Raw genomic sequence first — 19,075 nt, 5'->3', positions numbered from 1 at the left:
TGACCGTGTCTGTGTCTGTGACCGTGTCTGTGACCGTGGCTGTGTCTGTGACTGTGACCGTGTCTGTGTCTGTGACCATGGCTGTGTCTGTGGCCGTGACCGTGTCTGTGGCTGTGTCTGTGTCTGTCAATGCTGGAGCCGCCTCAGTGGGAGAACAGGGTCTTGTTCTGTCCCCCGGGCTGGAGTGAGAGTTGAGAGTGACTCTGTCCAAGGACCGCACTGCTGGTCCCTCACTGCACATCCTCATCTGATCGCTGTTTCAGGACTGTCCCTCCGCCGTGTCTGAATCATGAGAGTGGGGACTGGAGGTCACCCGGGCTGGGCTGGAGTTGTGCCCTTTCTTCCACTCTCAGCCTCCTGCAGCGAGACTCTCCTCTCTCCCTGGGAACGCCGGCTGGAACTCCTCTGCTCCCTCATTAGTGTCCGGGTTGCAGATTCCCTCCCATTTCCACAGTGGAAGAAGCCAGAGCTGGTTGTTAGAAATGCAGGCACCAGAAGTAGCTGCAGAGGAGGCAGTGTGGATGCAGACCAGGGCAGCAATTTCCAAACCCGGCAGATACCTCCGTAAAATGGAGACTGCCCAAGCTTCACTCTGCAGATAGTGGCCGGCTGGCAGCAGGCGTCCTTGACTGCAGGTCGCTGTGTGGCACCGTCCCAGCCCGCAGGCATCTCCGCTGGAGAGTGGGCAGGCACCAGGAGTCTGAGGTTCAGGAAGGGAAACTGCACCTTCTTCACAGCCACGGGAACTGCACTGCCCCTTTCACAGCTGTTTTCAACATCCTCTCAGTGACAAGGACCTGGTCTGGAGAACCCAAAAGTGTTTTCCAGATCAAGTGGCAAGATGGAGACCACGCGGGCAAAGCATTTGGCCATGGTCATCTGGTTCTGAGAGAGACACAGCTGCCTCCTAACCACGTCAGCTCCCTCAACTCACACCCTCTAAAACTTCTCCTCCTTGAGCCCTCAGGTGAGTCCACAATTCAGCTGGGTGATCGTGACCCTGGTGGTCTCACCCCAGCTCCCTCTCCGCATTAAGGGGGCAGCTTCTCTGGCCAGCTGAGCTATGAGCAGCTCCCAGGAGCCCCAGGTTTCCCTGAGCACCCACACCGGCTTGAACAGACTCTCAGCAGGGAAGAGACCCCAAAGCACGGCCCGAGCCCAGCACTGTCCACGCCTCCTGCTGTGGATGGGCCAGGGTGAGCTCCTGCCTGAAACGGGGCACCTCAGCCCCGGGAAGGCGGCCAAGACCTTGGGTATAAAGAAAAAGGTCACCATTTATAAAACAACGCCAGGGAAAACTAGATCTAACTTCAGTCCCGGCTTCACCAGAAGCCTCTCTGGAGACAGAAACTCATCGTGCATTGTTCCAGTGGATGTGTCAGCCCTGAGAAAAGGGGGTTCAATTCAAGTAAAGTGGCTGAGAGCTTGAGGATGGCTTAGCCACATGTGGGCCGCCAAAGTCCTGGAGGTGGCCCATGGGTGTGGCGGCCCTCGGAGGTGGTCACGGACGGGACAGGTCTGGATTGGCAGGGAGCCTCCGACAGAAGCAGACCGCTGCCTTCAATCTCTAAAACCAAAAAAAGGCTCTTTCAACTCATTTTCCATCCTTGGATCATGGAAAAGGCCAGAGATCCTGATGACCTGATTAAAGGGCAAAAGCTGGCAAAAGGATGGCACCTGCCAAGTCCTGAACTGGAGGATAAAGCCCCAGCCTTGAGAGGGCCTCACGTCAGGGGTGCGGTCCACGGCCTCTCCAAGGAAAGCTGGAGCCATGCACGCTCCGACCCTGACGCTGGGGCTGGGCTCAGCCGGGCACACTCGTGTGCATCTGCAGAAACGTGTGTCTGCACCGTCCGCCCCCACCCACCCACCCTCATGGTTCCCTGGTGTGGTCCTCAGGGTGTCCCAGGGACAGCAGCTGCAGTCTCTGCCCCTCAAGGAAAGCTGGGTCATACAGGGCCCCCAAACGTGGCGAACTTCCATCTCAAACACAAACCTCGTTACTTTTATGAAAGTCCTGGAAGCTAATGTTTTGACCAAATTTGACTGTTAAACAAAATGTATTTACTTTTACTTCCTTATACCTTAAAATGGCCATAATAGACCGGGAGCATGAAGTGCTAATCGAATTAGAGGTGATTTTTCCTTCTGGCTTTTCTGAGTGCAAACGTCCGAAGGAAGGAAGCATCTGTCACAATTACCCTCGTCTCTTGATGACCCTGAAGCTGGACCTTTGAAATACGGTCACGATTTCCTCACACAGCCTGCCCTTCCCCTCGTCCATGCCCCGTGGGCAGAGGACAGGCTGTGATTAGTTACCTTGGGGCCTGTGTGGAATTCACTCATGTAAATACATGAATAAAGCTCCTAGGTAACACTATATTATTTCATGTTGTGTTGAAAACACAAGAAGACAGGCAGGCAAGCCAGACTGCTCCAAGGTGTTGAGGGCGGCCTGCCCTTGCAGCTGCCAAATAAGACACTGGCAGCCGAAAGGCATCTCCAAGTCCCTTGGTCCCTAGTCATGGGCCCTGCCCCCCAGCCTCTCTTCTCAGCGCAGGCTGCAGGCTGTTTGGCCAGTGTCAGCACCCTCCCTCCCTTCCTGCCATCTTCATCTCTCCTGTTTCTTCCTGCCTCCCCTGGTCTCAGGAAAATTGACCAAAGGCCTCCGCTGGGGCTGTAGAAGTTCAAGACCCCTGAGAGTGGGGGAGTGGACCCGGCCACACAGCACTCCCAGTGGCCACGTGAAGAGGGTTCAAAAATCTCCCTGGGGCCTGAGCCCAGGGTCTCTGCTTCCAGGGCCGGGGGCTGAAGACCTGGGCCACACCCCTGTCCCTGAGCTCTGTCCAGATTTGCCTGCTCTATTTCTCCAGCTCTGACTCCCACACTGTTCTGGAGATGCCTGCCTGGATCTGCAGCCCACCCGGCCCCTCCTGAGCCCAGATGCCCCAACCTACCCCCAGCGGACTCCTTCCCAGGACTTTCTCCCCTGTCCCCGAGGCCGCCACTGTGCCTCCCATGAGCCCTAATGATGATGCCAGCTGCAATGTGGACAGACTTCATTTTTGAGAAACTGCCTGGCTCTTCTCCTTCCCTTTCAACCTGTCCCCCTCTGCGGCCCTCTTCTCCTGGCCTCCGGACTTTGCCTGCTCGCAGGGATGGGGAACACTCCTGGAGCCTGTGGCTGTGGCTGCTCCAGAGTCTTCGGCCATCAAAAACGCGGCAGCCCAGGGCAGAATGACCGGGCTCCCACCTCATCCTTGAAGATGAGGCCATTGCCTTAAGCTCAGATCCTTAAAGAAGCCATATGGCTGGCGGGCGCCTGTAGTCCCAGCTACTCGGAGAGGCTGAGGCAGGAGAATGGCGTGAACCTGGGAGGCGGACCTTGCAGGGAGCCGAGACTGCGCCACTGCACTCCAGCCTGGGCGACAGAGCAAGACTCCATCTCACAAAAAAAAAAAAGCCATATGGCAAGGGCCCGGCTGCAGGCGTTTGTTTGGAAGGTGATTCCAGGCAGTCATGGGAACGGACACACGGAAGGAGAGGGGCCAGCAATGGAGGGTGGGCTGTGGGGCGAGGAAGGTGCCCAAATTGCCCAAGAGGTATCCTGACCAAGGACTGGGAAGCAGGGTTTTTACCTACTGACCCCCGTCCCTCCTCAGTTGAGGGTTGCCCTTGGGGTGTTCAATCCCTAGCGTTTAGAGGTGGAAGTGGCCAGCACAGGCAGAATTCCTGTGAGCCCAGGTGGCCCCGGGTGGACCCAGGTAACTGTGGGTGAGCGCGGACGGGAGGCTGGGCCCGCAGGCGAGGCCTCCATCTACATCCCTGTGTTATCCTACCTCGGGCACATCAACACCTACCCCCATCTTCAGTGCTCGGAGTATTTTACCAACTTTTTGTTTTCCTTTTTGGTGAATAAATGCAATTTTACACGGTTATTCCACAATATAGCCAGCTGATTTCACCTACTTTTGAGGGTTACTTTCACATTAAGGGTAATTATAATCCCATTCCAGAAATTAGACGGGCAGTGCCAACTCCCCAAAGGCACCTTCAAGGATGCTGTCTGCACAGGCACCTCCCCTTCCCTGGCAGCCAGCCTAGCCCTGGCTGAAGGCCTGGTGAAGCTGCTAGGAGGCAGAGCTGCCTGTGTCTGAGGGGAGGGAAGGGCACCAGATGTTACTCATCCAGGGAGACCGACAGGGCAAGGCTGCCCTTCCTGCTGCCTGGGACTGTAGAGGCCTCTGTCTGGTTTGTACCCACTCACCCCACAGCCTCGCTGTCAACACCCATCTTAGCGCAAGGAGAAAGCATCACAGTGAAGGCTGCAGGAACCTTGCTCTGTGAATCCCTCGCTCCAATGCAGACGTGCTCCCAGGGCTCTCCTGTATAGCCCACCACAGTGGCAGCCAGGGTCCCCGAGGCTGGGCATTGCTGGGAAGCTGGCCCGGGGTCACCCGCAGAGGGACCCCTGAAAAGGACCAAGGACAGCCCCTGAGTCCCTAAGTCAAAATAGAGTATTCTCAAAAGGACTTCCTCTCCTGGCCCCTGGGTGGGCATCGCCTACCTGTGAGAGATACGTTGCAGAAGGAAAATGTTCTCAATAAAATGTCTCTACTGTATTTACCTAAACAGCAGGATGAAATTAATAACCTGCCGTTCAATTAAACTTGCTCCTGATGGACTAAAGTTTTAAAAGAAAGCTTCTTTGGGATTTGTACTAGCAAGGAAAAACACAAATAAAACAAAACAAAACAAAACAAAAAACAAACCTTCTGCTGAACCATCATTTACATGCCACAAAACCACAAAACCTTCATCCCGCTGCCCCAGGGCACAGTCCCCATGGCAGGGCCCAAACTCTGCCCTTTTTAAACTACTAAAAACCGCAGGGTCCGCCCTTCATCACTCTACAAGTACATGAATTTCTGAACTGAAGTACTGAACAAATGCAATAAAAAATCTTAGTAATCACTCAGTCCACGAAAGAGTGACCTTTCTACGCCTCATTGTTAAGCAGCTAGAAACCTTCTGGGTTTAGCTATCAAATTCTCCTGAGCCTGAGCAAATCTGCCAGCATATTTTACAAAGCTGAAAAGTCACAAATGGTGGCATTGCTTTATGATATTAGCAGTAAATGTGGATTGATCTTTTCTACTCATGAGCTCTGTGTGTGGGCCACTCCTGAAAATCCTCATGAGACACAGGACTAGGCTTCACCCCAGTCCCTTTCTCTTGGGGTAAACACACAACCCGGTGGTTCCTGCATCACATTCAGATGATTTTGCTGATTCCTGTATAATAGTCTGAGAAGAAGAAGTTGAAACGAATCACCTACCCTAAACGGGGTAAAAAGGCCCTGAAAATCTCATTAGTAAAATCTCTCAACCAAGGCCATTTGGAGAAATTCAAGAGGCCATGTAAACTGAGTCCGTCAGCATCCCTGCCCAGGAAGGGAAGGCCAGCTTCTCCAGCAGGTAGGTTAGTTTAAAACTGTGTTGGTAAGTTGGGCCTGGCTCATTTCCAAAACAAAGAGATGGGAAACTTGGATGTTAGTAAGATAAAAGGAATGTTTATTCCTATTTCCCAAATGTTCACGATGCCTTCATGTTTCAGCGAACACGCGTCATGTTTCCTGCCCGATAATCCAACCAGGCCAGCCTGGCCAGGCCTCTTCAGAAACTCAGAATCACCGCCATTTGCACAAGGGCCATGCAGTCTGAGGGACACAGCAGTAAGGACTGGGAAACTGCCTGCACGTGGACCCGTGGGTCACAAAACGGCCTCTGCTGCCTCTTGCCCAATGACACCGCTGAACCTGAGCCTGATCCCAGGCAGGGCTCTCCTAAAAGGTGGCTATTTTGGTAAGACACTGCCGCCAGGGCATGTGCTGATATAGGCAAGTTTCCTGTGAGAGGGCCGCCTAGTCACTGGCTGGACACTTGGACATCAGGCCATCCAGCAGGATAAAGAAGAGTCCGTGAAGGCGCACGGTGATCACCCGGCGGCACCTCCCCTGGAGCCCCTCCGGGCAGGGCTAGAGCTTTTCACCACTCTGCAGAGACCAAGTTAGGAAAAACTACAACACAGACCCTCCTGCCAAAAGCAGGAGGAGGGCAGGAAGCCCCGGGGGCAGGAAGAGGGAGGGACTAAAGTCTTGTTTTAAAACAAAATTTGAGCCTAGTAAAAATAGCTTTTAAAATAACATTTTTTGAAAAACAAACCAGCACCCAGGCGTCCACATCACGCCAGGGCCAGCTCCACACGCGCGCATCCACATCACGCTCTGTGCCCTTCAGCACATGTGTTAATTCAGGCCTGACACAGGGCATTGCAGTCACCAGCTCCCACACCTACATTTCCTTCTGGTTCCTTGAGGCCCAGGGCTGTGTTTTACCTTTGAGTAAACAGGTGCACACATTCAAATTCAAGAGGCTTTAGAGGAGAGGTGTCCCTGGGGGTGGGTGGGACCAGCTCCTTCCTCCATAAAATTCCTAAGGGGTAGGACCTGCTCAATGTTCCCTGTTCCCCCAGGGCTTAACCCAGACCCAGGACAGCACCCCAGCCCTAACCCTGTGAGGGTTCTGCTCAGACCTCTCTGTTTTGCAGGGAGCTGGGACCCCATGGCAGCTCCACCCCTGCCCCCTCTCCAGGACCCTGGGAGTTACCAGCTGTGGGAGGGCCAGGGAGCAGCCTGGGGGTGGGTGCTGGCTGCAGAGGAAACCTGCTGTGAAGTCTGAAAAGCCATTTGCGTGTTCATTATAAATATCCTCACACGTGGGGCCCACCACTGCCGTCTGCAGTCAGCCTTATTTTGTGAGGAAATCCAACCGGGCTGAAACACTGCCTCTGGCTCATTTTATACCCAAAGCCAAAGCAGGAAATGATAGTCATTGAAAGGAGATCTGAATACAAATCCCCCCGACCCCCAATTCAAAGTGAGATCTGGAAATCAGCTACACTGAAGATATCCTAATTTTATTTAAAAAACAGTCACGTTCATCTGGAGGGGAGGGAGCACCACTAGGTAGGATGGATAACCCCATGGGGAAGCTGCACAGTGAGCTCGGGCACCCGACCTGGCCCAGCTCCCGCAGGAACCCCATCTGCGCAGTGGGTGCTGCCTCAGGCCACCCAGGACCTGGCCTCCCTGTGGACCCCACCTGCCGGCCTCTCAGGCCTCACGCCCACGGGAGAAACCACAGAGGCACCTTTCTCCTTTCAGAGGCGAAGCACGACCTCCTCTCCACTTTGGCTGCCCCTCGGCCTCCACTCACTCAGCACCTGCCCCTCACTCAGCACCTGCCCCTCACTCAGCACAACCAGGAACTTAGTAAGGGGGAGGCGTCCCTCAGGCCCCGGGATGGTCACTCAGCCTGAACAGGAACTCAGTAAGGAGGACGCATCATCTGTCAGGCCAGGACAGTCCCTCAGCCTGATCATGAACTCAGTGAGGAGGAGGCGACCCTCAGGCAGGGACGGCCACTCAGCTGCTGTTCCCCGGGGTCTGCCGCGGAAGTGCGGCCCCTCAGCGGCTGCGCCTTACCCCTCTTTCCAGCAGCATGTCTCGGAAGTGGGTCACACGCTCCTCCAGGGGCAGGAGGATCTGCGGGGGCGGCGTCCTTGTGCCTTTGTCCTCTCTGTTTGCCTCCTCTGGCTTGGGACTCCCACAGCCTTCGGTCCTTCAGGGACACAAGACGCAGAGAGTTAGACACACTCATGGGGACCCAGCTGGTTTTTATTGCAACCTTTACAAACCCTCCTTAAGGTAACTCTTTCAGAAGCACAGTCTCCTTGACAACTCTTTATAAAGCCTGACACGGTCTCCCGAGCCAAGGTGACACGTTTGCTCTTGGCAGGAATGGGGCTTGGCTGTGTTCAGGGTGGGAGGCTGGAATTGAAGCCCCAGCCCCAGGCCCGGCTGCGAGAAGCTGCAGCTTAGGTGCAGGTGGAACCATACACCGGCTGCCAACCGGCATGTCTCCTGGGCAGGCCCTCACTCCAGGTCCCTGTGCCGCCCACAGCCCATGGCAGGGAAACCGGGCCTCAGGTGCTGCTGCAGAGATGGGGTCATGGAGGGGTAAGGAGCAGGCTTTTCATCCGAACAATCATTTCACTCACTCATGGCCCCTTCATTCTGGACAAATGCCTAGAAGACAGTTATGCGCAGAACCATCTATGTCCTGAGATCTAACCCCAAAGGGAAAATTCAGTGACAAAGAAGGAGGCTGGGACCCCTCCCCAGGCACAGAGGACAGTGGAGAATGGGATCGCCCAGGGGCCCTGGAGAAGTTCCCTCCTGCAGCAGAGGGGTGGCCCCTGCCAAGGCCCCGGACACTGCGGGCAGCAGCAGGAGCTGCACAAGGTGGAACCCAGGGTGGGCAGGGAGGGAGAGACCCCACGAGCTGACCGTGCTGGGCTGGGCAGCTGACCAGCACTCCCTTCCGAACCACAAGGGCAGGGAGGCGGGACCCTACTCCTATGGAAGAAATGCTAGAGGCTCGCCTTTTTCAAGTACCAACTCTCCCCTTTGCGTTATTTTAACTGCACGTGGATAGATCTCTTTATGGTTCTACACTGGATTCTAAGAAGCATCTAGAAATACCCTTTGGAAAAAACGAAATGTTTGCTGCTGGAAGAACGTGTCTGGCCAAATGCAGACGCCATTCTTCTTGTGTCTGGCTTCCCCTCCTCCCCACCCTGGCCCTGCCTGGCAGCAGGTCCGTCGGCTGCCACCCGCCTCTCAGGATGCAGCCGGTTCTCCAGAACGGGCAGACTCAACCCACGCTGGCTTGGCACACCCTCACTCTGACCATGCTGAACCCTGGTGGGTCTGCTCCCTGGCCTGGCCCTGCTCCCACACCTACCCATGGCATCAGACCACCCATTTGAGAGCTCCCTCATGTTCAGCTGCACTTAGGTCAAGCTCAGCCAGCAATCATGAAGAGCAGTCCTCTCGCAAGCAGTGGCTTAGGGCCTCCTACATTCTGGGGGCTCCCTCAGTGCTTGGAAATGTAGGAATGGCGGGAATGTGCATCTAAAGGCATGGGCCTCACCTGCTCCTTTCAAAACCAGCTCACCCTGGGATCTGGATTGTGAGTTTCTCGAACCGTAGTCTGGGCTTTCTGATTTGGTCTAGAGGTTAAGAGTCTCTCCTGGGCCACAGTCTCCCCAAGCTCCACTGAACTTTTCAGTAGGCCTAGGATTTTGAACTTCCATGCTCACCTTTGCATTACCCAATGTGAGCAAGGGTCCTGCTAAACTGATGAGCCACAGTCTTCCCTACCCTTCCCTTCATCTGCTCACCTGGACACCTTATCAGATTTCTCACCCTCTGCCATGCCCCAGATCTGACTCAGCAAGAATCTGCTGAGGTTGGTTCAGCCAAAACCCCCTGATTCCTGAGGTCTACTCTTAATTTTCCATCCACTGACCCCCAACCCTGACCGTGGCTATCACTTCCTGCTTTTCCATGCCAAATATGGAATTGAGCCTGGTTTCTTTTCCTCCTTTGCGACAGTCTTGAATATAATCTGTTTTTACGGCTTTAACTACTGTCCAGTTCTGGTTTTGACAATAGCACCATGTTTTGACAATAGCACTGGGGATGATTTTGCCCCAGGGGACATTTGGCAAGGTCTGGAGACATCTGTGGCTGCCACAACTGGGGAGATGTTAGCAGCACCTGGAGTGGAGACCCGGGATGCTGTGAAATGTCCTGCAATGCACAGGACAGCACCCACCACGCAGGCTCATGTGGCCCAAGTGGGTCTCCCCCAGGAGGTTTGGATGCTAGGTAGAGATGACACTACTTCCTCATTTGGAGAGGAGGTAAGGGGGCAAATAGAAAAAGGTACATGTGGTCATCTAGTGGCCAGAGCCGGCCGTCCATGCCTCCCAGCACGTGCCAAGTGAGAAGTGTTTCCTCATTGGCAGGTCTGTCCAAGGGCCTGGGAAATGCGTTAGTCCCATGCTTAGGATGTGCTGAGAATATACGATGCCTTATGTCTAACAAGAGGTTTTCATTCACAGGGGCTGTAATATGGATTAATCCCAACGAACACAAAATGTGCAAAGAAACGAAAAGATTGCTCAGCCCATTAGAGAATTGTATTTAGAGACCAACTATTCCAGGAGAATTTACATTCTCTGCTTCTTATGCAATTACATGGAATTTTGAGAAAAGAATATTACCAGTAGATTTCCAATTGTATCATATTCCAAAGGGTATAATTAGGATTTCCTTGAAATAAATTTTTGTTAGTTAAAAATAGAAATGTGAAACAAGGCCTGTATTGTTGCAACTTGAAATAAGAAGAACAGTCGCGTTCTGACTGCACGGTGATGATGTGTTGGAGCTTATTCAGCACAATCCTCTCTGTTCAGGACTGCTGCATGCCTTCCAAATGGCTATCGGTTCAGTTAGAATCAGTCAAAAGCAAATGCAAACTAGCTAAATATATTTTTGATATTCTTATGGCTGAATGATTTCTGTACCTTTAACAAAAAGTAAATTCTAATACTTTTAGTAAAGATAGCTCAAGCCATGGTTTTCCTGCTGGTAGAGGCAGCGTCCCCGAGGACACACTAATTGGTGTGCACAAGCACTGCAGGTTGCGAGCCGGGGAGGTAGCCTTACTGCTTCACAGAAGCCTCGTTAAGGTAACCCATGGATTTGGGAAGTTTTCCAGGTCCAAAGTGTAGGTTGAAAGGGGCCTGGTCTTGGCCAACCTTTAACCAGGGTAGGTGCTCCTGAAATCTGGGCACCATAGCTCTTTGCGGGGGTCCCTCACGCCCAGGGTCAGCCCCTCCCTTCCTTCTTCCCCTCTGTGTGGTGACCACCCTACCCCTAAGCAGGGGGGCTCTCTTCTCCTGGTTCTGTCCCTTCCCCCAGCCTCTGAGCTTGCCAATTGATCTGTTAATGATTCGTGTGTGTGTGTGAGCCTGTGTGTGTGCACATGCGTGCATCTGCCCTGTGCTGGTAAGTCTGTAAAGCTGAGGTTTTCTGATTTTGCCCATGTGCAGAGGGCAGCACGTTATCCAGTAAAATACACAAATCCAAGACCCAGTGGAGCTGGGTTCTGGGTACTGCAACCCAGTCATGATTTTCCCTTTGTGAACAAGACACTTTAATGATCCATCTGAGGCTGGGGGAACTCAGGCTGCTGGGCTGTGCACACCTGCTGTGGGCACAGAGCTCACCTCTAAACCCTCAGAGGCACTTCTCTCCACCCAGATCCTTTCTGCAGAACCATCCTGAGGTCAGAACCATTGCCCTGGCAGAGAAATGACAAACACCAAGCATTTGTTGGCTCCAGGCTAGAGGAATGGGATGTGTGATATTCAGCTTCCCCAGCCAGACTGAGGCACCCACCCATTCCCTCGCAGGCTGACACCCAGGTGCCTCATCACAGCATTACCCAGACGGATGGAGGCTCAGACAGCTCAGCTGGATGGATCAAGATCTAAACCTCTACGTGGGCAAATGCACTGATGCCTTCAGCCCCAGCATGCTCCCATGAGGTGGTCCTAGCACTCACTTAGAGCTGTCGTGTGGATTCAGTGAGATGGTCCACATCGACCTTTCAGAGCAACCCCTCCTGCTCCTTCCCTCCTTCCCTCCCTTTCCAGCTTGCAGGTACGGTATGTCCACCCGTACTAGGCACAGCGGGGCTGTAGCTGGAACAAGGAGCCCCTCACTGCCCAAGGATACTAGTGGGACATGAATTAAACAGTTACACACACACAAAGCCTCAGCTGCCACAGGTGTGTCAGGGCTGAAATCCACAGTGCAGAGACTGTCAGTGCCAGAGGGGTCCCAGTGGTGGGCTTCTGGCTGGTGTTCCCGCTAACACAATCATTTGAGAGACTCTGCAGAAACAGCAGACATTCTAGTGGACCACGGCTCCAAGACAGAACGTGAAGCAGGGAAGAGACATAGACGCTGACACAGGTTGAGATGGTGTCACTCTGCCAGGTGCTGCCATGCGATGTGGGGAAAGTGTTGACATGTGAGTGAGGACCTGGTTCTGGAGAGGCCTGTCTGCAGATGTGATGAGGTCAAGGTGTTTCTGAGCCTCACAGGTGAGGATGACTTGCTGTACAACCTTGGCCAAAATATGGAAACTCTCTGGACCTCACTCATGGTGAGATACATGCTTCCGGCCAGATGATCTGAAAATGCCTCGCAATATTGCAATTCTATGATGCAAATGTGATCCTGTTAATTTCATCCTGATGAAATATTTAAACATCTTGACTTTGCCATCAACTTATTAGCTCTGCCTCCCAACTTTGCAGTTCCTATAAATTTGATGAACAGGCCTCCTGCATCTTCATCCAGCTTGTTCATAAAAATGTCCCACAGGAAGCGCCAGACAGATGCCTCTAGCAGGTCTCCCAGCTGCAGCCCTGCAGATGGACGGCTCCACACACCCATGCTCATAATGGGCTGTGAGGCCTGGGCGTGGGCACAGAGACAGAGATGCCCCCTTGGCTGTGGCCTGCCTCCCGTATAGTCTTGTCTCAGTCTGCAGGTGCCAGGTCGCCCAGCTGCAGCCCTGCAGACAGACAGTGCCACACACCCATGCTGGTGATGAGCTGTGAGGCCCAGGTGTGGGCACAGTGAGAGAGATGCCCCCTCGGCCCTGGCCTGCCTCTGGTGTAGTCTTGTCTCAGCCTGCAGGTGCCACACCACCATCAGCGGTCCCTGCTGACAGCCAGTCTGTGGAGGTTTCCAGAGGCTGTGCCAGCCCTCACTCCAGTCTTGTTTGACTCTTGCAGCCTCACTTCTAACGAGTGACTGCACCACGCCACACACTGCCAGCCACCCCAAGGGCCCTTTGGCAAAATGGTTTGCTGGGAAGAGTGGATTCAGAACCTAAAATGTTAGACCTATGATATAATAAATAATTAATCTGGTCTTTGCTCCCAGTTCTTGGCAGAGAGCTCCAAAAGGTTCTTGGAATGTCCTAAGCACTAGAAATGACCTTTGGTATTCCTAAGGAAACCTCTCCACCATACCACACCTTAGCTGCACTAATGAGGCCACTCACTGGTTTCTTAGTTTCAAGGAAGGGGCTGGCGTGCCAGGAAATACCAGCCCTGAAGATTAGAGAGTTGCAATGTCCAGGCCCACCCACCACCTGACATCCAGGGTGAGGTGAGGGGTTGGAGATTGAATTCAATCTTCCCGCCAATGATGAATAAATTAATCAACCATTTCTCTGTAATAAAACCCCAATAAAATCCTTGAACAATGAGGTTCAGGAGTGCGCTGGTTGGTGAACACATTAGCATACTGGCAGCAAGACAAATACAGGGGGACAGAGGCTCCTGCCCTTGGGACCTTTCCCAGTCTCACCCCATAAGTCTCTTCCATTTGGCTGTTCCTGAGTTGTCACCTCGATCATAAAACCGTAATCATAAGCATATCACTTTATGTGAGTTCTATGAGTCATTCTAGCAAATTATCAAACTTGAACGAGGGTAGTGAGAGCTCCATAATTTGTACCCAAGTCAGACAGATATGAGGGTAGCCTGGTGTCTGAGGTAGGGGTGGTCTTCTTGGGGCTGAGCCCTTCCCCTGTGGGGTCTGCAGTATCTCTGGATGGTTGGTGTCAGAATTAGACTTAATTGTAGGACACCCAGTTGGTGTCAGAGAATTGCTCTCAGAACTTGGGTGCAATCAAATTTGCTTCAATTGCATTCAGCAGGCATTTCCAAGGGGTCCTCCCAACTGTGGCAACCTGCCTCGTTTCTCTGAGCCTCCCAGGTTGTTCATCCATTACAGAACCCACCAGCCCCACGTGGCTGTTACGAGACTGAACAGCACCGCTCACCTGCAGGGGCCTGCTGAGGGCTGCATGGGGCCCCTTGGTTAGCACGTGGCTGCTGATGTCTGCAGCAGACCCTGCTCCAGACCCCAGGATCCCAGGCCCCTGCCCTCACCAGGCTCACTTTCTAGAGGGAGGGACAGAGAGTAACAATAACCAATACCACCAAGTAAGTAAGTTGGGTGGTGTATTCAAAGACGCTGGATGCTCAGGAAGTCACAAAAAGCAAACAAATGAATGCAGCTGAGGGGAGGGTCTGAGACCATCACAAGGCAGGCAGGACACCCACAAGCACATCCTGAGAAGAAGTGAAGAGCCCTGGGGGTGTCTGGGAGAACATTCCAGACTCGGGGCTCAGCTATGCAAAGGCCCTAAGGTAGGAGCATCTAAGAATGTTCCAGAGACAATGGCAAGGAGGCCAGTGAGGAGAGGGTGTGGGGCGCAGTGCTCAGAGGTTTGCGAGGGTCCAGATCCTGATGTCTCTTCACCCATGGCAGGGCTGTGTCCTTTCACTCCCAGGGACATGGGACCCCAGAGCCTCTGAGCAGAGTGACGCATCCTGGCCTCCGACTGCCCTGAGTTCTGACTTAGCGCTAGCTTCTCTGCTTGCCCGGCCAGGGGCCGCTCTGAGCCATGGAGTGCAGAGACAACTCTGGGCAGCACCTGGGGAGCCAGGGTGGGAGCAGGTTCCTGCCTGGAGCTGCCTCTGGAGTCAGGGCTATTCCTGTCAGGACCCCACGGAGCCGAGACCCTGCCCCTGTCTTCTCAAACACATTTTAGAAACGTTTTCCTGGACATCCAAGACTGCCCCGTGATGATTTCCTTGGTGGATTTTTGAAAATCATGTGTTGTTCCAGGTAGGGCATGAGTGAGTGGAGGCCACCTGGAGGAAAAGATGCCTGACCAGGTAAAGCCATGACATCAGGCTGTCCCCGCAGCAGAGGCTCCTGGAGAGTGAGGGGACACTCTTCTGTCAATCACTGTGGCGTAGACCAAAGTGCTCCTTTCCTTGCCTCGCTGATGCTACAAGATGATGCACATCTGCACACACTGCCTGGCCCTTTGGTCAGGGTTTGACCATCCCATAGATCTCTGGCTTCTGACAGGTCTCCAAGGCTGTAATTCTGGGGCCCCCCGCCAGGCCCCTGAGCTGCAGGAGGCCCACCTAAGACCCAGTAGCATCCAATGCAGCCGGGCTCCAGATTCTACTTTCTAAAGGAACAAGGGTCCAGGGTCTCTAGCCTTCCTCTCATAGCATGCGGGAGTCCTCATTCCCCAGGCTGGCCCCACCCCAGCCTTCGTCTTGGCACTGCAGACCTTGCCCTTCTGAGCAATGCTTCTGGAATTTGTCCAGCATGGAATTATCACCACATTTCTGTGAGTCTTCTGAATGACTGACCACTGAGTTCTACTCTCATTGAACAAAAGTGTCAGAAAAATTTATACAACAAGGTGACTTTTTGCAGGTGCGCTATGGTTTTGATATTTTCAGCTCTACACCATGCAGGAGGGGAGAGCAAGACTTCGAGACCCAAGCAAGGCTGGACCCCGGCTGGCTTGGCTCATCATCGCTGCCTGTCTGTGGATGTGCACTGCACTGGCCTCTACAAGCTCCACCTTCTTTATTCCCCAAATGACAACAGCAACAACAACAACAACAACAGGATCTGCATCGCAGGGGTGACCTGAGGAGGGAATGCTGGGCACTAATGAAATGTGTGGTCTCTGAGCTTGGAACCTGGGCTTTCCCGCTGTGTGCTCTGTGTTCTCAAGCACATCTCTTCATTTCACCAACCCTCCATTTCTTCCTCTATAAAGTGGAAATAAATGAAGGTGAAGATGATGGTGATGAAGATGATGGTGATGAAGATGAAGATGATGGTGATGAAGATGAAGGTGATGAAGATGATGGTGATGGTGATGAAGATGATGATGGTGGTGATGAAGATGATGATGATGGTGGTGGTGGTGGTGATGATTCTTCACCTTCATCATCTCTGGCAGCTTCTGATCATCCACATCAGTTCTCTCCAGGCTGGGTTCCCGTCCCCTGTTCATCTGGAGGACATCTCATTATTATTATTTTTTATTTTATGGATGGGAAGAACCTGTTCTTTCTTCCAGCAAAGAGGGCTGGGAATTTATCATCAAAATACTGCCAGACTGTAAATCTGGTGTTAGACACAATGTGAAATTCTGCAGGAATCAAAGTTTCTGTGAATCTTTTGCCTTATGGGGCCTCAGACATTCTAACGTGTGGTTGTAACAAATGGTCTTCAGATGAGACAAACTTTGAAAGATCTGTACTCTCTAGTTTTTTAGCCTCGACACTGTGCAGTGCTGAAACGTGCCTCTGGCAGCCGTAAGGAAGATTGGCACATCAATCAGGGTGGGCTGCAGGCCCCTGGGTGAGATGGGAGCACAGGGGCGTCGGTTCCGCCAGCTCTGCTCTGCTCACGTGGATGGTCAGGATTCACAGGCAATGACGGCGTCGAGATGGATGCCTCCCCGGGATGGATCACGGCCACCAGCAAAACCCTGGCTGTGGGGCTTGGCGCTGGCCCTGAGGAGGAACCCTGCAGGCAGCTGGGTGAACTCAGCAGGAGCAGCTGTTCCTCTGCTCTTACGCATGATGACACTGCCCAGTGAACAGAGATGCAGAGACGACACTGCCCAGTGCACAGAGATGCAGAGACGACACTGCCCAGTGCACAGAGATGCAGAGACGACACTGCCCAGTGCACAGAGACGCAGAGATGACACTGCCCAGTGCACAGAGATGCAGAGATGACACTACCCAGTGCAGAGAGATGCAGAGATGACACTGCCCAGTGCACAGAGGTGGGGCTCTAGGATAGGCAGAGATGCAAAATCCTCCTGGCGGAGTGATCGTGAGTTCCCAGCTGGGGTCTGGGCTGCCTGGAATCTCCAGGGACCTGTGCCTCAGCCACAGACTCACTGTTGGCCTGGCCAGCTTGGTCAGCTCCTGACTGCCTAGCACCCCTGCTTCTGCCCTGCTCGCTTCACCCCTTCCGGGAATCACAAACCAATTCCTGGCTCTGCCTAAGGCCAGACAGGCCCCACCGTGGCTGGACAGCTCGCTCCCAGTCTTCAGTGTGGCCACACTCATCTGTCCCGTGTGCACTTGCTGACCTTGTGGCTATGGCACCTGGGCCATGCTGGGGAGAGGGGGCAGAATGAGGAGTGATCAGGCCATGGGAGCTATGGCCTCCTGGACCCTCCACCGCGCTTAGACGCAGGCTCGCCAAGGCCTGGGAAGGGCTGAAGTCTCTGCCAGCTGAGGTTTATGAGCCACTCAGAAGGTGAAACACCTGCTGAAAAGGGTTTGCTGGTGGCCTCGTTCTGGCTGGGGGCAGAATCCCCGTGAGCAGCAAGCTCCAGCTCTCGGCTGCGGGAGGCGGGGCAGCTCTGGCCTGAGCTCCTGCTTTGCGACAGACTCCGCTGGGGACCGTGTTCATCTGGCTTCAGTGCTGGCTGCCAGGCTTCCCCAGCAATTAATTAGTAGGCCCTTGAGCACCTCCCCAGGATGTGTTTCTGCACCTGTAACTTGTGCAGTCTCCTCATGTGGGAACTCACGCTGGTGGGTCCAGAGAGGCAGCACCTAACTCCACCCAGGGCAGCGCAGACACCAGGCCACGTCCTGTCCTTTGGCAGGTAGTTTTCTGGTAACATTTGCAAAATTACCAGAGCTCTCAACCTGAGATCTTTGTCTCAGAGCTCTCAAAACTCTGGATGGGGCCAGACAATAGCTGAGGGAGACAGTCAGGGCACCTTGACTTGAGAATTTGGGGCATAGCTGACGGAGGCTGATTAATCACTGAAAAAGCAAACCCACAACAAAAATCTATTTTCTTGTCTCTACTTGCTGCCTCCAGGTGTTGATTTTAGGTAATATTGAAGGAAACACATCAGCCCAGTCACAGGCACCTCAGGACACAGGATTCTAAGGAATTCTAAGATTTAAAACAAAAACAAATGGCAGGAAACTAAATACCACAAAGGCAGAGGGGAAGTGTTTTTATCTCCCCAGAGCCTAAGCACACCGAATTGTTAGAGTAACAGAACAAAAGGCCCACAGACAACATCTTCACACACTGATGGGTGAAGAACCTCCCCCTACAGGAACACCAGTGAGCGTGGGCAACTCCAGGCCAGGCCCTGACAGAGACAGAGACTGAGGCACGTCCCAGGCCCCGAGCACCAGCCAGCCCGCGACCCTGTCATGAGCAGCATTCCCAGGCTAGGAGGCAGCCCCCCGGCCTCTGCGGCTAAGAGACTGATGGGAAGCAGAGGCAGACGTGAGCAGAAGCCTTCCGGGGTCCAAACCTCGGAGGAGCCCAGGTGGCCCAGGGAGTTCGAAAGGGCAGGGCCTGGGAGTATCTCATGCCAGATAAAACTGGGCCCTAAACACAGACTGGTGAGCTCAGTACAGCAGCTGCCTCAACACACAGAGATGCCAGGGAATGGAGGAGCAGGTCCAGATAGCAGAGTGAAGGGACAGGTCCCTAAAACACGCCCCCGTCACAACCACAGACTCTAGGAGGGAGTCCCAGAACCACAGACCTGGAGACAGGTCCCCCAAAGACACAGCCCGTGTCACAATAGCAGACTCTAGGATGGAGTCCCAGAGCCACAGACCTGGGACGCTGCCCGGGGCCACTGCTTTTATCACGGTCTCATCTAAACAGGGATGACAGAGAACCACCACGGTCCCACCCCACATACCACTACCAAGACCACTACACCAAGAGGGACTGATGCTCAGAGAAACGTCCCCAGGTGGCAGAGGAACCACAGGGAGGCACACCCAGATATTGAATGACAATTCAGCTGACTATTCCAAAAGGAGCTAAATAGTAAAAGAAAAGATAGGTGTTATAAAATATCAGCATATGTCTTATTTTAAAATGAGTAAAAAAGAATATTGGCCAAAGTAAAGAATTGAAAAACAGTCTGAGAAAATCTGGGAAATAATTAGAAACGAAAGGGAAAAAGTGGAAATGAAGAATAAACTAGAGCCAACCCAAGAGTGAATAAATGTCACAAATGATGTCATAGAAGGAATAGAAGGTGGGAAGGGAAGAGGAAATCCAGAAAGAGCGTAATGACAAAGCATCGACAGCACGCAAAGGAGGCGACCCAGGAGGAAGCTGAGGGAGAACCACACAGTTCACAGGTGACTCCAAGCCACGAAACGAAACAGACATGAAAGCAATTCA

At 53.3% G+C, this 19,075-nt stretch overlaps 1 protein-coding gene across 1 annotated transcript in view; it reads right to left on the bottom strand.

The window, feature by feature from the left end:
- Positions 1 to 19,075, bottom strand: part of TCERG1L (transcription elongation regulator 1 like) — a 220,014-nt gene that overhangs the window by 17,841 nt on the left and 183,098 nt on the right. Inside the window, exon 9 of the mRNA XM_032174983.2 lies at positions 7,547 to 7,682. Within this exon, the coding sequence (XP_032030874.1) occupies positions 7,547 to 7,682 (136 nt within the window). The remainder of the gene's footprint in view (positions 1 to 7,546; positions 7,683 to 19,075) is intronic.

This window comes from Hylobates moloch, unplaced genomic scaffold (assembly GCF_009828535.3).
Source record: "Hylobates moloch isolate HMO894 unplaced genomic scaffold, HMol_V3 SCAFFOLD_3, whole genome shotgun sequence".
NCBI classification, from domain to species: Eukaryota; Metazoa; Chordata; class Mammalia; order Primates; family Hylobatidae; genus Hylobates; species Hylobates moloch.
Note: the sequence above shows the minus strand (reverse complement) of the source record. Positions and strands in the feature narration are given on the sequence as shown.